The sequence below is a fragment of the Emys orbicularis genome, chromosome 15, assembly GCF_028017835.1.
Source record: "Emys orbicularis isolate rEmyOrb1 chromosome 15, rEmyOrb1.hap1, whole genome shotgun sequence".
Lineage (NCBI taxonomy): Eukaryota > Metazoa > Chordata > Testudines > Emydidae > Emys > Emys orbicularis.
The window spans coordinates 12,422,059-12,446,279 of record NC_088697.1 but is presented as its reverse complement, the minus strand read 5'-3'; the positions used below and the strand labels follow the sequence as shown (position 1 = coordinate 12,446,279).

The window sequence follows — 24,221 nt, the reverse complement described above, 5'->3', positions numbered from 1 at the left end:
GGTGGGACTGTAGAGTTTTGCAGGTCTGGGATGCGTAAGGGCACTTTCATGGAACTTTGTGACTTGCTTTCTCCTGCCCTGAAGCACAAGAATACCAAGATGAGAGCAGCCCTCACAGTTCACAAGCGAGTGGTGATAGCCCTGTGGAAGCTTGCAACGCCAGACAGCTACCGGTCAGTCGGGAATCAATTTGGAGTGGGCAAATCTACTGTGGGGGCTGCTGTGATGCAAGTAGCCAACGCAATCACTGAGCTGCTGCTATCAAGGGTAGTGACTCTGGGAAATGTGCAGGTCATAGTGGATGCTTTTGCTGCAACGGGATTCCCTAACTGTGGTGGGGCGGTAGACGGAACGCATAACCCTATCTTGGCACCAGACCACCAAGGCAGCGAGTACATAAACTGAAAGGGGTACTTTTCAATGGTGCTGCAAGCATTGGTGGATCACAAGGGACATTTCACCAACATCAACGTGGGATGGCTGGGAAAGATACATGACGCTCGCATCTTTAGGAACTCTGGTCTGTTTCAACATTTGCAGCAAGGGACTTTCTTCCCAGACCAGAAAATAACGGTTGGGGATGTTGAAATGCCTATCGTGATCCTTGGGGACCCAGCCTACCCCTTGCTCCCATGGCTCATGAAGCCATACACAGGCAGCCTGGAAAGTAGTCAGGAGCTGTTCAACTATAGGCTGAGCAAGTGCAGAATGGTGGTAGAATGTGCATTTGGATGTTTAAAAGCGTGCTGGTGCAGTTTACTGACTCGGTTAGACCTCAGCGAAAACAATATTCCCATTGTTATTACTGCTTGCTGTGCGCTCCACAATATCTGTGAGAGTAAGGGGGAGACGTTTATGGCGGGGTGGGAGGTTGAGGCAAATCGCCTGGCAGCTGATTACATGCAGCCAGACACCAGGGCGGTTAGAAGAGTACAGGAGGGCGCGGTGCGCATCAGAGAAGCTTTGAAAACTAGTTTCATGACTGGCCAGACGACGGTGTGAAAGTTCTGTTTGTTTCCTTGATGAAAACCCGCCCCCTTGGTTCACTCTACTTCCCTGTAAGCCAACCGCCCTCCCCTCCCCCCTTCGATCACCGCTTGCAGAGGCAATAAAGTCATTGTTGTTTCAAATTCATGCATTGTTTATTAATTCATCACACAAATAGGGGGTATAACTGCCAAGGTAGCCCGGGTGGGGTGGGGGAGGAGGGAAGGACAAGGCCACATTGCACTTTAAAACTTATTGAATGCCAGCTTTCTGTTGCTTGTGCAGTCCTCTGGGGTGGAGTGCTTGGGTGCCCAGAGGCGCCCCCACCACGTTCTCGGGCGTCTGGGTGAGGAGGCTATGGAACTTGGGGAGGAGGGCGATTGGTTACACAGGGGCTGCAGCGGCGGTCTGTGCTCCTGCCTTTCCTGCAGCTCAACCATATACCGGAGCATATCAGTTTGATCCTCCAGTAGCCTCAGCATTGCCTCCTGCCTTCTGTCAGCAAGCTGACACCCCCTATCACCTTCAACCCGCCACCTATCCTCGCGTTCATATTGTGCTTTCCTAGACTCTGACATTGCTTGCCTCCACGCATTCTGCTGGGATCTTTCAGAGTGGGAGGACTGCATGAGCTCAGAGAACATTTCATCGCGAGTGCGTTTTTTTCACCTTCTAATCTTCGCTAGCCTCTGGGACGGAGATGATAGGGGCAGCGTTGAAACATTTGCAGCTGCGGGAGGGGAAAAAAGAGAGAGTAGTAGTTTAAAAAGACATTTTAGAGAACAATGGGTTGGCAATTTAAAAGGAGGGGCTGTGGTTTTCGGGTTAACGTGCAGCACAAACCCAAGTAACCCCCCCCACACACACACACCCAATTCTCTGGGATGATCGCTTCAACCCTCCCCCCACCGCGTGGCTAACCGCCACCTCTAAATGTCCCCTTAATAAAATTACCCTATTTGAACCAGGTGACCATGAAGAGTGACCATCCAGGAGAGCTTCATGGAGATGTCCCTGGAGGATTTCCGCTCCATCCCCAGACACGTTAACAGACTTTTCCAGTAGCTGTACTGGCCGCGAATGCATCCTAAATTGCCAACAATCTTCAGGGCAAATTAATCAATAAACATGCTTGCTTTTAAACCATGTATTATATTTATAAAGGTACACTCACCAGAGGTCCCTTCTCTGCCTTGCAGGTCCGGGAGCCCGCCTTGGGTGGGTATGGGGGGTACTGGCTCCAGGTCCAGGGTGAGAAACAGTTCCTGGCTCTCGGGGAAAATGGTTTCTCCGCTTGCTTGCTGTGCGCTATCTTCAACCTCCTCCTCTTCCTCGACCCCAAAACGTGCATCCCTGTTGCGTGATAATCCATTGACAGAGTCAAAGCACAGGAGTGGGGTAGTGGTGGCTGCACCCCCTAGAATGGCATGCAGCTCATCATAGAAGCGGCATGTCTGGGGCTCTGACCCCAAGCAGCCGGTTTGCCTCTCTGGTTTTTTGGTAGGCTTGCCTGAGCTCCTTAAGTTTCATGCGGCACTGCTGAGGGGCCCTGTTATAGCCTCTGTCCTTCATGCCCTTGGAGATTTTTTCAAATGTTTGGGCATTTCGTCTTTTGGAACGGAGTTCTGATAGCACGGATTCGTCTCCCCATACAGCGATCAGATCCCGTACCTCCCGTTCTGTCCATGCTGGAGCTCTTTTGCGATTCTGGGACTCCATCATGGTCACCTCTGCTGATGAGATCTGCACTCACCTGCAGCTTGCCACGCTGGCCAAACAGGAAATGAGATTCAAAAGTTTGCGGGCCTTTTCCTGTCTACCTGGCTAGTGCATCTGAGTTGAGAGCGCTGTCCAGAACGGTCACAATGGAGCACTCTGGGATAGCTCCCGGAGGCCAATACCGTCGAATTGCAACCACACTACCCTAAATTCAACCCGGCAAGGTCGATTTCAGCGCTAATCCCTTCGTCGGAGGAGTACAGAAATCGATTTTAGGAGCCCTTTAAGTCAAAAAAATGGCTTCGTCGTGTGGACGGGTGCAGGGTTAAAATCGATCTAACGCTGCTAAATTCAACCTAAACTTGTAGTGTAGACCAGGGCTATATGATCACAGTGTTATTCAATTCCGTTTCATAGTTAGATGTACAATTTTAAAATGCTACTCTCTCTCTGGTAGCACATCCAATAGCTTTGAGTATTCATTCCTGATGACTGAACTGCTCTTGAACTTTCTCCATGCCATAATGGAGGAGTGGAAAAAAGACACGCACAAAAAGAAATTGTTTTAACTAAATGGTCATTTGTCTCAAAATCCACCAAAAACCTGAACTTCACCCTATCACAAAAAACTAATATCCAGTTAGGTTATCAAAAGCCCTCAGGAAAGAGAAAAACCCACAACACACAAGCGAATAAGACAGTTTCAATATCATATAAAATGAAATTCCAGAGCATCTTACATCTCATGATGCCAAATTAGAACCGATTTTCCTATTACGCTGTCCTCTGGTCCATTCAAGCCTTCTTCACTCAGCACCACCTCATTACAATTCAGTCATGTTAGTTACAAAGGTTTTAGCATCATCATAATAGGGAAAATCAGCCAATCTTTCCATCTGGAAAGGCTGAAATGATACTTTTTTTCTACCTTTCCTCCTGCCTTTTAATTACATCTCACTATATTCTAAATCAGAAAACTGGTAGAAAAACTACCTCCTCTTCAGAACAACCACAAGTAATGTCAGAAAACCTGGGAATGAGACTCTCGCCCAACCAGGAAATCTGGTGACTAACATTCACTTTGCAATGTGATGCTCAGGGTTTATCAGGACTAGGAAGGGTGATGGAGATCAGGTCAGCACAAGGGGAAAGCTAACCACACCACTGCACCTGGGTTATGTCTGCCCTGAAAAGATAGTTGTGTTTTTACACCAAGATAGCTAATTTGAGCAATTTAGGCTGTGTCTACATTAGAGACCTTACAGTGGCACAGCTGTAGTGATGCAGCTGCGCTGGTGTAACATCTCTTGTGAAGTCGCTCTATGGTGGCGGGCGAGAGCTCTCCCGTCGACATAATTAAACTACTCCCATTGAGCGGTGGTAGCTATGTGGGCGGGAGAAGCTCTCCCACCGACATAGCGCTGTGCACACTGCCAATTATGCCGGCAAAACTTATGTTACTCAGGAGTGGGGTTTTTTCACACCCCTGAGCGACATAAGTTTTGCCAACATAAGTGGTAGTGTAGACATGGCCTACTCAATGTAGAGTTCTGGTGGAGACAAGGCACAGATAGTTTTTATCTCACTGTAGCTAGATGAGGTCAACCCCCCCTCTCCCAACTCGGATTGATGGACATTTCTGTCAAGAGGGACACACATTCCCATAACTCATAAGACAAAGGAGTCGATAGAAATGTTCACAGGATTCACCCCAAAGTAAGGTGAGCTGCAAAAGATAGAAGGTGGCAACTCACCAGAAGGGAGCTGAGAGACTACAGTAAAGGAAATGCTGCAATCGACCTTAAAGACCAATATGTGGGAATTAGCCAACGTATTACCAAAACAAAACCCAAAACAAAAAATATTTGGGCAGCCCTCCTGAATACAAGTATAGTGTTATTCTCCTGTGTGGATTCTCTGATCTGTGATGATCCATGAACTATGACTGAAGCCTTTCCCACATACAGGGCACGACTAAGGCTTCTCTCCTGTGTGGATTTTTTGATGTGAGACAAGCCGTGAGCTAGAAGTGAAGCCTTTACCGCACTGAGGGCATCTGAAGGGTCTCTCTCCTGTGTGGTTTCTCTGATGTATGATGAGCTCTGAGTTCCGACGGAAGCTTTTCCCACACTCAGGGCAGCTATAGGGCATCTCCCCTGTGTGGATTCTCTGATGTTCGATAAGGTTTGATCTGTGACGGAAACTTTTCCCGCACTCAGAACATGTGTAGGGTCTCTCTCCTGTGTGAATTATCTTATGTGCGTTAAGGTGTGAGGGTGAACTGAAGCTTTTCCCACACTCAGGGCATGTGTAGGGGGACTCCCCTGTGTGTCTTCTCTTATGTTTGATCATCTGTGATCTATCAGTGAAGCTTTTCCCACACTCAGGGCATGAGTAGGGTTTCTCTCCTGTGTGGATTCTCCGATGTGAGACAAGCTGATAGCTACAAATGAAGGCTTTCCCGCACTCAGGGCATCTGTAAGGTCTCTCCTCAGTGTGAATTCTCTGATGCATGATCAGCAATGAGTTCCGATTGAAGCTTTTCCCGCACTCAAGGCACGTGTAGGGTTTCTCACCTGTGTGGATTCTCTGATGTGTGACAAGGCCAGAGCTCTGACTGAAGCTTTTCCCACACTCAGGACATGTGTACGGTTTCTCTCCCGTATGGATTCTCTTATGTGTGATAAGCTGTGAACTATGACTGAAGCTTTTCCCACACTCAGGGCATGAATAGGATCTCTCTCCTGTGTGGATTTTCCGATGTGAGACCACCTGTGAGTTAGAAATGAAGCTTTTCCCGCACTCAGGGCATGAATAGGGTCTCTCTCCTGTGTGGATTCGCTGATGCGAGACAAGATATGAGCTAGAAGTGAAGCCTTTCCCACACTCAAGGCATGAGTAGGGTCTCTCTCCTGTGTGGTTTCGCCGATGTGTGACAAGCTGAGACCTATTATTGAAGCCTTTCCCGCACTCAGTACATCTGAAGGGTTTCTCCCCTGTGTGGATTCTCTGATGTATGATAAAGGCATTGTTATGTTTGAAGGTTTTCCCACACTCCAGGCAGATGTACGGTGTTTCTCCTGTGTTGATTCTCTCATGTCTAATAAGGTCTGAGCCTCTACTGAACTTTTCCGCTGGTCTGTGCTGACTCTCACAGTCGTTTGCCTGTGCACAACTCCAGGAAACATTCCCTTTGGATCTTTCTGAGAATGTCCCATGTGCTTCTGCTTGCTCAGCATCGTCTCGTTGAGGATTCTCCTCCTCATTCACCATCCCATCATCTGCTAGGATAGAGAGAGAAACCAGACACAGGTCACTCCCTTTGTCAGAGAAAAAGGGAACCTCAGAGAGAGGAATGGTAGAAAGGGGGGAACAAACAAAAGTGAGTGACGGAGAAATCAAACAAAGAAAGCTGAATTTCCCCCAAACCTTTCCCCAAATGAGAGAGACGAGGGGATCAATTCTGGGTCTAAATTTCAACTAAACACTCAGGGAAAAAGCAGACTGGGGAGGGAGCTAGTATCAGGCGAGAGTCAGGACAGGTAGGAAGCCGTAAGTGAAGTCTGCCATGAGGATGCCACACCTCCTGAGGACAATCCTGAACTCAGAAAGCTCACAAGGGCTTTGTAGGAATCCCAAATATTTCCTTAATTCAGGGACAGATTTTGAGTTGGTTTAACTGATTCCTCACCTGTGCGGGCATCTCTCAGGGTCTCTCTTTCCTCAGAGTCCTGGAGGTCTGGGACCCATGGTTCCTCCCCTTGCTCCAGCCAGGAGATCACATGAGGTTTGGAAACTGGAAACCCTGCACAAGTGACAGAAAACAAGTGAGATCAACTGAATTTGAGGGATACTTGTGTCACATTCTGGGAGTGCAATCCAGACCCCCGAAAGGTTGTGTCACCACCTGCCCTGTAATCCTGGGTTCCTCACAATGCTTTGCTGTTGTAGCTCCCAGCCTGGGCCGCTGACAAACAACCTACCATAAGAACAAAAGAGCAGCCATACTGGGTCAGACCAAAGGTCCATCTAGCCCAGTATCCTGTCTACCAACAGTGGCCAATGCCAGGTGCCCCAGAGGGAGTGAACCTAACAGGTAATGATCAAGTGATCTCTCTCCTGCCATCCATCTCCACCCTCTGACAAACAGAGGCTAGGGACACCATTCCTTACCCATCCTGGCTAATAGTCATTAACGGACTTAACCTCCATTAATTTATCCAGTTCTCTTTTAAACCCTGTTATAGTCCTAGCCTTCACAACCTCCTCAGGCAAGGAGTTCCACAGGTTGACTGTGCGCTGTGTGAAGAAGAACTTCCTGTTATTTGTTTTAAACCTGCTGCCCATTAATTTCATTTGGTGGCCCCAGTTCTTATATTATGAGAATAAGTAAATAACTTGTCCTTATTCACTTTCTCCACACCACTCATGATTTTATATACCTCTATCATACTCCCTACACAGATCAGCACTTCCGGAGCAGGGGAATAACGTACTAGAGGAGGCTCCTTTTCTTCTTCGACTGATGGTCTCTATTGTATTCCACCAAGGGTGAGTAACGAGCAGTACCTAGATAGGCAGAGGGTGAGAGGAAGACGACGGAACTGTGAAGTGGAGCATCTTTGCACCGAATGAGCTGTCTGCCACAGAATTACACTCTGCAGCATAAGGAGAAGAAAAGATGCGTACCCAACTCCACGTGGCCACCTCATATATGTCCGTAAGGGTCACGTCATGGAGCCCGGCAGTAGTCGATGCTGGCACTCTCGTGGAATGGGCCCATATCCCACCTGGTTGGGACCATCCTGATAATTGATAGCAGAGCTCAATTCACCCTGAGACCCACTTCAAGATTCTCTGGGTGGATATGGCCTGCCCTTTAATTCTCTCCGCTATGGCAACAAATAGCCGGGGAGATTTCAGGAATGGCTTTGTCCTTTGTAGGTAAAAGACCAGGGCCCTACGTACATCAAGGAAGTGAAGCTGCTGTTCCTCATTTAAAGCATGTGATTTGGGATGCAGGCAAAGTGAGATGGCTCTCTACTTGCATTCAGAAATATAGCTTACACGCAGACGGTGTTGTGCGGAGGACTGCACTGTCAGAACAGGTGGATGGGCTCTGTGGACTATAGGATGTTTCTGAGGAGGTTCATAGGCCTGTTGGTGGTAAAACTGGGGTTTCTGTAACACTGGGAGAAGACAGCAGGTGATAAAACGTTTGCTTTGGTGCGGATGTATATATGCCTAAGGATCGCAGAGTGGCTCTGGAATCTTTCAGCGAGTGCAAGGAGTCATCCGTCTTTTGATTGAAGAGGTGTGATTCATCAAAAGGGAGATCTTCGATCGCGTTCTGCACTTCTCTAGGGAAACCAGGATTCCCTCCTCATGACGACGGCAGTTACCAAAATGCACAAGGATGTGTCTGCTGAATCAACCACAGCCTGAAGTATCGACTTTGCGACCAACTTGCCTTCCTCTAGACTTGATAGGAATTGGCATGATCCTGTTGAGGTAGCTCATTTGCCATATGTCCATACTGTAAGAAGTCGTACTTGGCCATCACTGCCAGACAGTTCGAGATCCAGAACTGGAGGCCATCCGAGAAGAAAACCTTTCAAGCCACAAGGTCCAGTCTCTTGCCCTCCTTGTCAGCTGGGGTGGAGTGTGGGTGCTGTTGTTTAGCTCACTCCATAGCAGCCTGAATCACCAGGGAACTGGGCAGAGGATGAGAGAATAGAAACTTGGAACCGTTGGGGTGGACAGGGGGAGGACATTGTACCTCTTTTCTGCCTCTTTTGGGGTGGGGGTGCACATGGGCAGGAGATGGCACACAGTATGTGCCTGTTGGAGAGCGTCCTCGTTGGATAGGCCCACCCTGGCCAGGACCAACAGGTGCAAAATGTCCAGCAGGTGGTGCTGCCTGTGCTGCACCTCCTCCAACGGTATTTCGAGAGCATGAGCTGTCCTTCATTGCAGCTCTTGAAACTGACAGCATAGCACCTGTGTAATAGCTACCATGGTGCCTGGAAATAGAACGGCAACTAAGGTGGGCCCCACAAGCCCTATGGAAATAATGAGAAGGGGAGGAGCTCACTGGGAATCAATGGAGGGGTGTGTAAAATAATGTAAATTAAAGATGTTTGGATGTGCCCCTCTCCTATGACTATGGAGGAGCAGGATCAATGGCCTATGGCAAGGGGTGGACAATTGGCTGTACTGCGTATGAGGTGTTTTTCTGGAAATGTACATATTACTAGGGGACACAATTACACTAGCCCCTAACCAAATTACACACATCTACACTCTGCTATCTGGACTTTGGTGCACAAATGGATCTGTAAATCTTATTGCTGTGAATAATTGAACCAGGGCATACTGCCTGATTCCATACCAAGTGGTTAAGTTTGTTTGGACAATAACCCATTTTTCTGTGGACATTCAATGGACTTATGATGTGGACAAAAGCACGCAAAACCTGCAGGGGCAGCTTGTTGCAACTGCCAGCAAATGGACACATTAAGATCTTGACCCTGTCGAAGGTGGTGGCTCGGATGTTGGACCATACTGCAGTGCTCAGGACTCTCAGTGTTGCTGTGGATTGTGGATTGTTAACTCTACTTGTGTTACATTGCATATGCAGATAACCTACAAGTAATGTAGTAAGCCCTCCCCACTCCGCAGTGTGCAAGACAACCCGGACCCAACCTTCTCGGGCCCACTATAATGGGAAGTCTAATTGGAGTATAATGGGAACACTAATTGGAATAGGTGTGGTATGCCCATACGAGAGAAGGTGCAGGCCACTGTACTACACAAGGGGCAGTGGGAAAAGTGGAGTATCACACCTTCCACCTTGATGCCTGGCCCTATCAGGAAATGTGTCACCATATGTCCTATGCTTTTCCAGGGATACCTGGGCAGGAGGATCCCAAAAGAAAAAGAAAAAAAAGGGGTGGAGTGTTAGGATATAGATATTCAGGCCTGTCTTTGAGAATTTAGGTGTATTCTTATCATTTAGCTAGTTACAGAGGTATAAAAGAAGAATCAAAATCAGTCTGTCTGTCTGTTTAAGGGCCTTCTCTTACTGTGACAGTCTGAGGCCTGGTTCTTAGGCTAAGGCCTTCGGCTAAGCAGCAGAGGCCAGCCATAAACTGGGAAGCGTAGGGTCACATCCTCACATTCCAAACTAGTCACATTGAAATAAGGTGCTATTGGGCTGTTAGGAATACAATCCTATCCTGATATTCCTATCACCTCCAGAGAAAGGGAAGAGCCTAGAAGATGTAAAAGGAAACTTACTTTGATAGCATCCTGTCTGGCAAGAACTTACTTATTAATAGCTGGGATGTGAAACCCTCATTTCTGTATTGTTCTATCACTGTAGTCTCCACTTCCCTATTGTTTGTCTGTCTAATCTCTGTCTGGTTCTGTGATTGTTTCTGTCTGCTGTATAGTTAATTTTGTTGGGTGTAAACCAATTAAGGTGGTGGGATATAATTGGTTAAATAACCATGTTACAGTATGTTAGGATTGATTAGTTAAATTTCAGTAAAATGATTGGTTAAGGTATAGCTAAGCAGAACTCAAGTTTTCCTATATAGTCTGCAGTCAATCAGGAAGTAAGGGGGGAATGGGAACAGGGATGGCTCTGTGGTGTCAGAGCTGGGAAGGGGGACACTGAGGAAGGAAACTGGAATCGTGCTTGCTGGAAGTTCACCCCAATAAACATCAAATTGTTTGCACCTTTGGACTTTGGGTATTGTTGCTCTCTGTTCATGCGAGAAGGACCAGGGAAGTGAGAGGGTGAAGGAATAAGCCCCCTAACAGTACCACTGTGTGCAAAATGTCCAGCAGGTGGTGCCGCTTGTGCTACACCTCCTCCAACGGTATTTTGAGAGCATGAACTGTCCTTCACAGCGGCTCTTGAAACTGACCATAGTAGTCTGGGAGAGAAGAGAGAGTCGATGACACAACCTCGCCTTGGGACGACGAGAGAAATCCCTCCGGATCTGTCAGTACCATCAGGGCCGGGCTGATCGGGACATCGTCCAATCCCGGTTTCAAATGCCTACTCGGCAAAGGACAGGTATGTGCTACAGGAGAGGATTCCCGTGCTGAACAGGACTGTTCTGAAGGAGAATATTGGGGCCACAAGCTCCCATATGGCCAACCTGGTTGGATCCTGCTGTTGCAGCGCTGGTGCCCAGGGAGTCAGGTACCAGTAGCTCCTGGATTGAGGTAAGGGAGGGTATTGCCACGGTGCCATCAGGACCTTCTGAGAGTCACATCTTCAGAATGGAAGCAGCGGACCATACGTAATGTCCAGGCCCTCAGACTCCGAGGAGGAACCGAAGTTCGGCATCAATGATGGTGCTGATGGAGCAGGGAGTGTCACAGAAACACAGCCAAAGAGTTGACAGGTTGGATACAGGGGATGGGGCCCTCTCAGTAGGTGAAGGAACCAGGACACATGGAAACTTCATCCTTCCCAGAGTGAACAGTTCATGAGGCCCGGGGGGGCAGGGGGAGCACTTGAGAGTCTCCCTGGAGTCAACGGCACCAGGTCTATGGATGGAACTGGGGCCAGAAAGGGGAAACGTCTCGGAACTGGTGATTCACCAGATGTCGGCGGAGCCCATGCCGGGGTGTGCGAGTCCATACCTGGAACTGGCAGCTCCAGCAAGTGATGCTGCTTTTTGTCGCTCTTGGAGCAGGATGCCTCTCCTTGGCCAGAACTCATGGACGCTATGGCATCCTCCTTCGACCTGGCGGAAGACTTACTGCTATGCCTATGTGCGTGTTTCTGTGACTCATGACTAGGCCCCGGCGTGGGGTCCGTATCACTGGTGCCAGCGGAGCTGGACTGAAGCTCCACGGTAGGAGGTGCACGCTTAGACTGTTCAGTCCGATGTAGTGGGGGGTTCCGGGGCCAGGCTTCAACCCCAGCCCGGGGCGACTTCCATGAGATGCTTCTTAAGACGGGGGGGTGAGGGGAGGGCGCGCGGGGGCACGGAAACAGAGACAGATGCTGCACCTGGATGTGGTGTGGGCTTCCCCCAAGCAATACAGACCGCATTGGTGCTCGTCATTGATGAAGAACAAATGAGGACAGGAAGTGCAGACTTTGAATCCTGTCCTCTAAGGCTACATCTACACTACGGGGGGGGTGGGGGGGGGGGGGTGTCGATTTAAGATACGCAAATTCGACGTATCGCAGCCGACTTACCCCGCTGTGAGGACGGCGGCAAAACCGACCTCCGCGGCTTCCCGTCGACGGCTCTTACTCCCACCTTCGCTGGAGTAAGAGCGTCGATTCGGGGATCGATTGTCGCGTCCTGACGGGACGCGATAAATTGATCCCCGAGAGGTCGATTTCTACCCGCCGATTCAGGCGGGTACTGTAGACCAGGCGTCAGTCATAATCCAGCATCCAGACCTGAGTGCTGGAGGGAGAGACGGGGGCGAGGGGTGGGAGGAGTGTTTGGAGGGGAACTGCATCCTGAGAATAGCGGAACTTTCAGAAACAAGAAAAATCACTACTGAAACCAGGAAAATCCTGACTATAGAGAGTACCCAGACACGGCTGCTGGGGGCAAGGTGGGGAGTTGGGGATTGTTTGGTGGGAAACCGCCATTATGGCATCGCCAGTCCTTAATCCTACGAAAATTTCAGAAAGAAGAAAACTACTACATAAAACAACAAAGTCCTTCTAATGAGAGGCTTTGATTTGACATGACTCACAGCCATCTGGTGTATGGACTTAGCATAACCCACAGCCATCTTCTAGGCTCAACCACCATACGTTGGAAACAAAACTATAGAGTCAGGGGAATTTGGCCTTGGCAGACAGATAGAAAAGTATTAGCTGCAGCTACAGCCCTACTAATTGGAGATAGATAGATAGATAGATATTCACAAAGTCATGAGAATGGGGAGAGAATGGATAAGTTAGCCTTCAGTTTCTGCAGTTTGTCTGATAATAAAAAGTAGGACGTTTTGCTGTTGCTAAAGAAATGTTACATAGTTAGAAAGTGTACTTTAAATAGGGAAAGAGTCCCAGTGTACTGCAGGTTAAGCAATTCTACCCTGACAGTGTATTTATCTAACAATGCATAAAGATAAGTGGACCTTGAGAAGTTTTAACTAACTTTGAAAAACACAAAAGCTAATGCAATAGGTGGTCTTAGGCATGTGAACCCCTGGACAGTGAAAATGAATGGTTAGTGTTTTTGCATAGCTATAATTGGTTCAAGCATAGATAAGAGAAATCCTCATTTTAACTACGTAATGGGGGGGGTCAGAAGACGGGATCGTTGGAACTTAACTCAGAGACACAGCTCAAGACCAAAGGTGCCAGGACTTTTACCCCTGCACGACCATATTGCGCAGAAGCCGGAGCCCCGGACGAGAGCAGATCCTGATTGGCCACCGGGAGACGTCCAGCTGTCTTTGCTGGGAGGGGTGAGCATTAGATGCTTGGCGTGTGTATTCTGTTGATTAGTTGCTACTAAATACATGCACATGTTTAAGGATATGACTGTGTAAGGCTCTTTCATTGGGAAAGGGCCCTGCAGACCTGTAGCACCCTGAGTATACTAGGAAGGGATATTGGCACTGAGCCCAGGGAGGGGTGAAGTTGGGCCTCTTGTCCCAGTGTACCCACAAGGACAGGGAGGGGGTGGGAGCGTTAAATTGTGCGGGTTACATCCTGACTAAAGAAAGAAAATGCATCACCAGAGACGAGGGGACAGCAGAAGCTCTGACTTGGACCGGGCAGCGATGAGAGGGAACTGGAGACGCAGGCAAAACCACAAGGCAACGCAAGGGCGCACACGTGACCCACAGACACTACTACTATAAAAAGCTCCGGCTCTGGGAGCAGGGCGCATGCGCATTAGCCTCAGTGGAATTCAATAGGGACCATCCCTCAAAGAAGAACCTGCTTTAATCAACACACGGCATTGACAAAACTCTGTAGTGTAGACGTTGCCATAGTTAGGTCAGCCTAGCCCCCACTTTAGACACAGCTAGGTCTACGGAACAATTCTGGGCTGGCCACTTTACACTGCAAGCGCTACAGCTGAGACATGCTTTTAGTTCCAAGAGAGCTCTCTGTGCGAACCCATGACAGCTCTGTAACAAAAACACCTCATGTGTCCTGGTCTTTACACTCTGATTATAGTCATATGACTATGTAGCAGACTATGTGGCTCTGGGAAGAAGGATAAAGGAGTTTGAGGCGTAAGTGGTGTTCTCGTCCATCCTCCCTGTGCAGGGAAAAGGCCTGGGTAGAGACCGTCGAACTGTGGAAGTCAACAAATGGCTAAGCAGGTGGTGTCGGAGAGAAGGCTTTGGATTCTTCGACCATGGGATGGTGTTCCAAGAAGGAGGAGTGCTAGGCAGAGACGGGCTCCACCTAACAAAGAGAGGGAAGAGCATCTTCGCAAGCAGGCTGGCTAACCTAGTGAGGAGGGCTTTAAACTAGGTTCACCGGGGGAAGGAGACCAAAGCCCTGAGGTAAGTGGGGAAGTGGGATACCGGGAGGAAGCACGAGGAGAAGAGTGCAAGAGGGGAGGACTCCTGTCTCAGACTGAGAAAGCGGGAGAATCAGCGAGTTATCTTAAGTGCCTATACACAAATGCAAGAAGCCTGGGAAACAAGCAGGGAGAACTGGAAGTCCTGGCACAGTCAAGGAACTATGATGTGATTGGAATAACAGACTTGGTGAGATAACTCACATGACTGGAGTACTGTCATGGATGGATATAAACTGTTCAGGAAGGACAGACAGGGCAGAAAAGGTGGGGGAGTTGCATTGTATGTAAGAGAGGAGTATGACTGCTCAGAGCTCTGTATGAAACTGCAGAAAAACCTGAGAGTCTCTGGATTAAGTTTAGAAGTGTGAGCAACAAGGGTGATGTCGTGGTGGGAGTCTGCTATAGACCACCAGACCAGGGGGATGAGGTGGACGAGGCTTTCTTCCGGCAACTAGCAGAAGTTACTAGATCGCAGGCCCTGGTTCTCATGGGAGACTTTAATCACCCTGATATCTGCTGGGAGAGGAATACAGCAGTGCACAGACAATCCAGGAAGTTTTTGGAAAGTGTAGGGGACAATTTCCTAGTGCAAGTGCTGGAGGAACCAACTAGGGGCAGAGCTCTTCTAGACCTGCTGCTCACAAACCGGGAAGAATTAGTAGGGGAAGCAAAAGTGGATGGGAACCTGGGAGGCAGTGACCATGAGATGGTTGAGTTCAGGATCCTGACACAAGGAAGAAAGGAGAGCAGCAGAATACAGACACTGGACTTCAGAAAAGCAGACTTTGACTCCCTCAGGGAACTGATGGGCAGGATCCCCTGGGAGAATAACACGAGGGGGAAAGGAGTCCAGGAGAGCTGGCTGTATTTTAAAGAATCCTTATTGAGGTTGCAGGAAAAAAACATCCCGACGTGTAGAAAGAATAGTAAATATGGTAGGCGACCAGCTTGGCTTAACAGTGAAATCCTTGCTGATCTTAAACGCAAAAAAGAAGCTTACAAGAAGTGGAAGCTTGGACAAATGACCAGGGAGGAGTATAAAAAAATTGCTCAGGCATGCAGGAGTGAAATCAGGAAGGCCAAATCACACTTGGAGTTGCAGCTAGCAAGAGATGTTAAGAGTAACAAGAGGGTTTCTTCAGGTATGTTAACAACAAGAAGAAAGTCAAAGAAAGTGTGGGCCCCTTACTGAATGAGGGAGGCAACCTAGTGACAGAGGATGTGGACAAAGCTAATGTACTCAATGCTTTTTTTGCCTGTCTTCACAAACCAGGTCAGCTCCCAGACTGCTGCACTGGACAGCACAGTATGGGGAGGAGGTGACCAGCCCTCTGTGGAGAAAGAAGTGGTTCGCGACTATTTAGAAAAACTGGATGAGCACAAGTCCATGGGGCCAGATGTGCTGCATCCGAGGGTGCTAAAGGAGTTGGCGGATGTGATTGCAGAGCCATTGGCCATTATCTTTGAAAACTCATGGCGATCGGGGGAGGTCCCGGATGACTGGAAAAAGGCTAATGTAGTGCCCATCTTTAAAAAAGGGAAGAAGGAGGATCCGGGGAACTACAGGCCAGTCAGCCTCACTCAGTCCCTGGAAAAATCATGGAGCAGGTCCTCAAGGAATCAATTCTGAAGCACTTAGAGGAGAGGAAAGGGATCAGGAACAGTCAGCATGGATTCACCAAGGGCAAGTCATGCCTGACTAACCTAATTGCCTTCTATGACGAGAAAACTGGCTCTGTGGATGAGGGGAAAGTAGTGGATGTGTTATTCCTTGACTTTGGCAAAGCTTTTGATACAGTCTCCCACAGTATTCTTGCCGGCAAGTTAAAGAAGTATGGGCTGGATGAATGGACTATAAGGTGGATAGAAAGCTGGCTAGATCGTCGGGCTCAACGGGTAGTGATCAAGGCCTCCATGTCTAATTGGCAGCCGGTATCAAGTGGAGTGCCCCAAGGGTCGGTCCTTGGGCCAGTTTTGTTCAATATCTTCATTAATGATCTGGAGGATGGCGTGGACTGCACTCTCAGCAAGTTTGCAGATGACACTAAACTGGGAGGCGTGGTAGATACACTGGAGGGTACGGATAGGATACAGAGGGACCTAGACAAATTAGAGGATTGGGCCAAAAGAAATCTGATGAGGTTCAACAAGGACAAGTGCAGAGTCCTGCACTTAGGACGGAAGAATCCCATTCACTGTTACAGACTAGGGACTGAATGGCTAGGAAGCAGTTCTGCAGAAAAGGACCTAGGGGTTACAGTGGATGAGAAGCTGGATATGAGTCAACAGTGTGCCCTTGTTGCCAAGAAGGCTAACGGTATTTTGGGCTGTATAAGTAGGGGCATTGCCAGCAGATCGAGGGACGTGATTGTTCCCCTCTATTTGACATTGGTGAGGCCTCATCTGGAGTACTGTGTCCAGTTTTGGGCCCCACACTACAAGAAGGATGTGGAAAAATTGGAAAGAGTCCAACGGAGGGCAACAAATATGATTAGGGGTCTGGAGCACATGACTTATGAGGAGAGGCTGAGGGAACTGGGATTGTTTAGTCTGCAGAAGAGAAGAATGAGGGGGGATTTGATAGCTGCTTTCAACTACCTGAAAGGGGGTTCTAAAGAGGATGGATCTAGACTGTTCTCAGTGGTAGCAGATGACAGAACAAGGAGTAATGGTCTCAAGTTGCAGTGGGGGAGGTTTAGGTTGGATATTAGGGAAAACTTTTTCACTAGGAGGGTGGTGAAGCACTGGAGGCTTGACAAAGCCCTGGCTGGGATGATTTAGTTGGGAATTGGTCCTGCTTTGAGCAGGGGGTTGGACTAGATGACCTCCTGAGGTCCCTTCCAACCCTGTGATTCTATGATTCTATATCAAGCACAGAGGGAAACTGAGGTATGTACTGGAATCACAGAAATATTACCAAACTTCCCACATCCAATGGTCATAGCCCTCGGAGAGAAAGCAAATGGTAGGGGCTGGACTTTAATGCATCCAATAAGGATAAATGAAATATATTGTTTAAAAAAATAATTTGTTATGCCACTGGTCATTTAAAATTTGTGTATGTCTAAAAATGATACTGGGATGGGACATAAGTCAAAGGGGGAGGAGAACAGGACACTGAAACCGATCTACACATGTATGAGTAGTAAAGGTATAGAGCAGGTGTAGACAACCTATGGCACGCGTGCCAAAGGCAGCACACGAACTGATTTTCAGTGGCACTCACACTGCCCGGGCTGCTGGCCTGGGGTTCCGGCCGCCGGCCCCTCTCAGCCTGCTGCCGGCCCCAAGTCCCAGCCACCGGTCCGGGGGGCTTTGCTGCCGGTCTGGGGTCCCGCCCACCTGCTTGGGGCTCTGCAGCTGCCCCCAGCTGTGGCCCACTGGCCCCAGCCTGGGGCAGTGAGGGGTGCAGACAGGGGCAAGAGGGGGCGCAGCTCAGCACCCCCACCTTAAAAATTGTTCCAGCGCCACTGTACGATATTTTTAAGTTCTGATTTGCTGCTTACATCACTATCACGCCACGTGGAACAGCGCACTGGTTTGATGTTGAGATTAGAATATACCTGCAAGAACTGGAATCAGAATTTTCTAACAGATTTCAAGATTTCCAGCAATTTGGCCCAATGCTTTCTTTTCTAATTAAACCTGAAAAGTTCAATGAAAGAACCTTGGATTTGTCTGTATTTCAGTGGATGGGTGTTGAAGATTTCAAAATGCAACTCATTCAGTTAAAAAGCTCAGAATTGTGGGCATCAAAGTTTGGAGATCTGTGGAGTGCACTTGAAGCTACCGAGAGAGTTCATGGGGCCTCTACTCTGACCTGCTGGACGTCCCTGCCAGTGAAATTTAACTGTTTGAAAAAAATTGCGTTTGCAATGCTTTCAACATTTGGATCCACATACCTGTGTGAACAGGTATTTTCACACATGACATCTGCCTTCTGTGCCAATCGAAGCCAGTTAACAACTGATCACTCAGAAGCCCGTGTGCAGCTTAAAGTATCCAAATACGTGCCAGACATTGGAAAACTCAGCAAGGAAAAGCAAGGGCAAGATCACACTAAACTGATAAGATCTGCATTTTAATTTAATTTTAAATGAAGCTTCTTAAACCTTTTTAAAACCTTGTTTACTTTACATACAACAATAGTTTAGTTATATATTACAGACTTATAGAAAGAGACCTTCTAAAAACGTTAATGTATGACTGGCATGCGAAACCTTAAATTAGAGTGAATAAATGAAGACTCGGCACACCACTTCTGAAAGGTTGCCGACCCCTGGTATAGAGTTATTATTACAGAGGTTCTTTAGAGAACCCACAGCTTCCAATAACCAAGGGGACAGGACTCCTTACCTAGCAAGGTCACGTTCTCATAGTTCTCCTGCATGACATCTCTGTAGAGGGCTCTCTGAGCGGGGTCCAGCAGAGCCCACTCTGACTCGGTGAAATACAGAGCCACCTCCTCGAAGGTCACCGGCCCCTGAAAGAGCAAGAGCACCTCACTTAGTAATTTAGTACAACCCCAGGATTCATGGGAGAGCAGGAACATGGTAGCACAGTCCCACTCCCACCCTGAGGAGCCAGGAGGCACCACGTTGAGGGGAGAAAAAGAGAGCCCCTCTCCCTGGCCACTGGGGGCAGGGGTCTTCATATTCATCACACACCTACTAGCCAGAGGCTGATACAGGAAATGGAGTCTCCGGCAGGGTCAGGGACCGCCTCCTGGCGGGAATCCCAATACCTCCCCCCCCATAAAATTATATATAAACAAACACCTGGAAGAAAGAGGAAGTCGACAGGAAAAAATGTCAGAAGCTTGGAATTGTAGAACATTAATAAGGCAAAGCAAAGAAACAAATGGAGAACTCTCTGGCCAGCAGAATTAAGGAAATATGAAGGAGGGTTCTTGTTTTTCAGTATATCAATAACAAAAAAAAAAAATCCTAACAACGTTATTGGTCCATTACTGGACAGAAAGGGCAGAATTATCAATAATAATAATAATAATACAGAAGAAGTAAAAATGTTCAGTGAGTATTTCACTCCTGGATTTGGGGAAAACAAGCAAATGATGTCGTGATATGTTTATGATGACAACACCACTCTTTTCATTAAAATAATAATTCATGAGGATGTTAAACAGAAGCTACTAACGTCAGACATTTTTAAAATCAGCAGTTCCAGATATCTTCCATTCAAGAGTTTTAAAAAAGCAGGCTGAGGAGGTTGAGGAGCTCTCTGGACCATTAATGCTGCTTTTCAATAGCTCTTGGAACACTGCGGAAACTCCAGAAGACTGGAAGTCAACAATAAAGTTGCCCCTATATTTAAAATAAATTGTAAAAGGGATGACCAAGATAACAGGCCTGACCTCGAACATGGGCAAGATAATGCGGGGGAAGAGGGGGAATATTAATAAAGAATTAAAAGAGGGTAATATAATTCATTCCAATCAACAAAAATTTAGGGAAAACAGATCCTCACAAACTAATTGGATTTTTTTTTTTTTTTTTTTTGAAGGAGATCAGAAGTTCGGTCGATAAAGGAATAGCGTTAATGTAATATACTTTGATTTCTCTAAGGTATTTGACCTGGTACAGCATGATACTTAAACAACTACATCAATACAAAATTAACGTGACATACATGAACTAGATTCAAAACCAGCTGATACATTTCAAAATATAACTCTAAATGGTCACGTGGGTGGGTTTCTATTGGGGTCCCACAGGGATCGGTTATTGGCTCTCTGCTATTTAACTTGCTTATCAATGACTTGGAAGAGAACATAATATCACTGATGAAGTTTGCAGATGACACAGAGTTTGGGAGAGTGGTAAATAAAAAATAAAATATATGGAGATATACCTATCTCATAGAACTGGAAGGGACCTTGAAACGTCATCAAGGCCAGTCCCCTGCCTTCACTAGCAGGACCAATTTTTTTTGCCACAGATCCCTAAATGGCCCCCTCAAGGATTGAACTCACAACCCTGGGTTTAGCGGGCCAATGCTCAAACCACTGAGCTATCCCTCCCCCCAAAGTGGATGAAGTGTGTCTGTTGGTTCGGGCTGCAGCACTGGGAGTCTGGGAAGTTTTTGCAGCTCTGGCCAGGGGGTTATTTCCTGTTCCACAAACAGGAGAAAGTTCCACGCCCAAACCCCAGGAGGCTGCTCCTTCAATGTGGGGCCTAATCCGAATTCATTCGGGCAAGTTTGACCCCTCCCTTTTCCCACCCTGGTTATTTCCTGCCCTCTCTCACCTCCAGCAGCTCCCACCCTCCTGTACATTTACTGCCCATCTCCCTCCAGCCAGAGCCCACCACCAGCTCCGTGATAATCCCATACCTCAGCTAACTCCGCTGCAGCCATTGCCTTTCCCGTGGAAGAGTGGGACGATCCGGAGCAAAACATGGACGTTATTCTGTAGCCTGTCGGGGCGAAAAGAGCAATTGGAGAGATTTCAGAAGACGCTTTTGTCCATTTCACACAGAGGCCCCACCAGACTTTTTTCCGTGGCAAGTGACTATCTAGGCTCTGCCACAGTGATTTTATTAGCGGTAGGTCTTCCCACCAGGATTAAAGCCTCCCAGGCCTACTCTACATTATAAAGACCTAATCTACACTAGGTCAACGTAAGCTGAATGGCATTGACTTAGTTGCGCGTGTCTCTGCACTTAAATTTCTCTCCCACCAATGTAAACTGTCCATTATGCCAACACGGTAACACCCCCTCCCCAAGCAATGCTGAGCCATGGTCGACGTACTGAGGTCAACACAGTGCAAGTCTTCCCCCCCTTTCCCTTCCTGACACCTCCACCCTCCAGACACACAAAGGGCAAACCCCACTGGGGCCCACTCTCTTCCCCTCCTGAATCCCCCAGTTTGCTCCCTGGGCAGATCCTGGCAGGAGCTGAGGGCAGCCGCTTCACTGCTGTACAGGCAGCTCCCAGCCCTCCCTCAGGGACATTCACAACCAGGGAGCACATTCCCAGGGGCTGTGAAATCCGAGGCTCCCGGGACATTTGTGCAGAGTCACTTCCCTGCCCAACCCCAGCACTTTCCCTGAGGTCTCTGGCTCAGAGGTGGGTGTTGGCAGAGCCCGGAGCGACTGTAGGGGGCTACTTCCAGCCACTGGAGAAAGTCTCTCCCCTTGGCTGGGCACAGAAGGAGCTTTAACGAAGGTCTCTCCCTGGCACAGACCCTGCTGGGGCAGAGGACCTGCTCGGCCCAGCGTTCACAGATCACACTGGAAGCAGCAGCGTGTGACCCAAGAAACTCAAACCCGACACCTTGAGTGGAAAGTAAGAGAGAGCAGCCTCCCCTCCGTCAGCAACAGCCAGCGCCCCCGGTGACAGTAACTAATGACACAACCTCCCTCATGTTAATCCAGAGTCACGCCTTGTCCTTATTGCAGTGTCAATCCAGACACTGGAGTCAATGAGACCGGAAATGTGGTATAGGAGGAAGGAGCCAAAATCCTTTAAAACATGTAATGGGGGATCCACCCTTCCCCACCACCGCTGCTCCCCACATCTGGGGCAAGGACTCAGGGTGATTTGCCAACCACCATTTGGGCAGGGATGGGGGGTTTGGACGTAGCCACACATATTTTATCAGAATAATAATGACCAGCAAATGATGAGTTTTCCCATGGTCCCTCACAAGGCATAATTTGTACCATGATTATTGCAATCAGGTGTAGGGTGTGGGCACAGGGCTACGTTCTGTCACCTCCCCCCTCACCCCCCCCCGTGCCATCCATTCACACAGGCCCAGGCCAACGCTGCTTTCACAGGAGAGGGGAGGGGATGGAGGAGCCAAAAGAGTCAACAAATTCCCATGTCCTGTCCCTGGCAAATAACCATCCCAGGGACCCAGCTCAGCGCCGGGGGAAAGACCCCTCATGGGGACGGTCTGTCCTGGGTTCTGGGCACTTGTCTGGCACAGGCAGTGTCAGCATGTGAGGGGTTAATACAGGAGGGGGAGGGAGGCGGCGGCTGCTCTGGGCACTGTCTGAGGGAGCAGGGACCCGGCCATGCACAGCCCAGCCCGGGAGGGGGGGAAACCCCTCACCCCGCACTGGGAACAGGGAAAGTCAGTCAGGGCCCAGCCCAGTGTCCTGTTAGCGGCTGGGAGACCCCGTACCCCAGACAGCGAGCGGGAGGTCTTTCTGGACCAGGGGAACGGCCCTGTCCCCTGCACCTGGGCTGAGAGAACCTCACATTGTTTTCAGTGAGGTGGAAATAGTTGTGTTGCAGAGTATCAGGTGGTGTCCTCACACCTTTGTGGATACAGCAGTCACAGACTCGGTGTTATTACCATCCTACTGGTACGAGACAGTGCGGTGTTGGTAAGCTAAAATGGCTTTCATCCTCCTGTTCCTGGAAGGTGTCCTGACCAGCCCAGGTCACATAGATTCATAGAATCGTAGGCCTGGAAGGGACCTGGAGAGGTTTTCTAGGCCAGTCCCCTGCACTCAAGGCAGGACTCAGTATTATCTAGACCATCTCTGACAGGTGTTTGTCCAGCCGGCTCTTAAACATCCCCAATGATGGAGACTCCACAACCTCCCTGGGCAATTTACCCCAGCGCTGAACCCCCCTGACAGTAGGGACGTGTTTCCTCCTGTCCGTCCTACACCGCCCCGGCTGCCAGTTAACCCCGTTGCTTCTGGTCCAGCCGCAGAGGTTCCGGGGAACGATTCTTCTCCCTCCGCATGTGCCTGAAACCTGGTCTCGCCTCCCGCTCGGCCTCTTTCCCCTGCAGCGAATGTGGGGCGAGTCGCCTTCACCTGCAAACACGCTGCTGTTAACGGCGATAACGGGGTGCGGGGGGGCACGGGGCCGGTAACGGATATAACGGGCGGGGGGGAGGGTGAGAGCCCCGGGCGCTGACACCCCGCCCCCCCTCCCTGCACCCTGTTGAGCAGGGCTCCCCTTTCCCAGGGCCGGGCCGGCTGCTTTAATAGCCCCATGTGCTCGCTGGCAGCCTCCCACCCGGCAGCACCAACACAGCCGCTTAAGGTGGCCCGTGGCGCTCGCGGGGGCGCTGCCGCAGCCCCCCCCACCCCCAAGGCAGCTGCCCCCCTCCAGCGCCCGGGGCCCCAAACCCACCTGCGCTCCCCACTGTCCGGGGGGGGGGGTCAGGCCGCCCCCGAGCCCAGCCCACCGTAAGTGGGGCCCGGGAGCCAGCGGGCCCGGAGTAGTGGGCAAGCCTGGCCCACAGGCCTCCCCGGAGCCCGGCTGTGAGCTCAGCTCCCCGGCGCTGTTCGGGGGCTCCGGCCCGGCTCCCTCGGCCTTGAGTCCAGCTCCGGGAGCAGCCCGGCCCCGCTGCGATCCGCCCCGGCCCCGTCGGCCTGGCCCCGCTGCGATCCGCCCCGGCTGCCTCTGCCCGGCCTGGCCCAAAGCGCCCAGCCCGATCCCCAGCCTGGGGCCCGCCTGCAAACAGCCTCCTGCCCCCCAACCCCCTGCCCCGAGCCCCTCCCTGCACACCGCACCCCGCCCTTTATGATGTTCCCCTTTTAAAAAAAAAATTCCCTGGGCTCTGGCGGGAGCAGAGGGGTCCCGGGGGCACGCGCACTAGAGGGGGAGGGGCGGGGCCCGGCTACACGCGGTACAGGGGGGGGCGGGACAGGCTCCACGGGGGGATCCCCGCCCCCCCGCACTCACCCGCTGTCGGTCCCCGGGCCCGGCTCTGCCACCGCGCGCAGGGTTAAGGGCGGGAAAACGCCCCCTCTCCTCGGCGTGAGCTGCGCCTGCCCGGAAACTGCCGCTCGGCGGCGCGCGGGGCCTGCTGGGAAATGGAGTCTCCCGCCGGCTCTGGGCCGGCGCCGCGCATGCGCAGCCCTTAGCGACTACTGGCGCGGGACGGCCGGGGAGGGTCCGGTTCTGACGTCGCCCTAGCAACGCTGCTGAGCCCGCGAACCCCGGGAGCAACCGCCCCCCTCCCCGTCATGGGGCCCCGCCCCTCCTC

The 24,221-nt window shown here is 50.0% G+C and overlaps 1 protein-coding gene across 1 annotated transcript; it reads right to left on the bottom strand.

Moving 5' to 3' along the window:
- Window positions 1–1,670: 1,670 nt before the first annotated feature.
- On the bottom strand, window positions 1,671–23,965 carry LOC135889369 (zinc finger protein 135-like). The gene is made up of 8 exons (XM_065417233.1): window positions 23,918–23,965; window positions 22,972–23,040; window positions 20,595–20,677; window positions 19,401–19,567; window positions 18,600–18,726; window positions 6,398–6,511; window positions 2,162–5,990; window positions 1,671–1,717 (listed from the first exon to the last, which is right to left on the bottom strand). The coding sequence occupies exons 4-7, from the start codon at window positions 19,491–19,493 to the stop codon at window positions 4,681–4,683; spliced, it is 1,644 nt and encodes a 547-aa protein (XP_065273305.1). The 5' UTR covers window positions 19,494–19,567; window positions 20,595–20,677; window positions 22,972–23,040; window positions 23,918–23,965; the 3' UTR covers window positions 1,671–1,717; window positions 2,162–4,680.
- Between the last annotated feature and the right edge of the window lie 256 nt (window positions 23,966–24,221).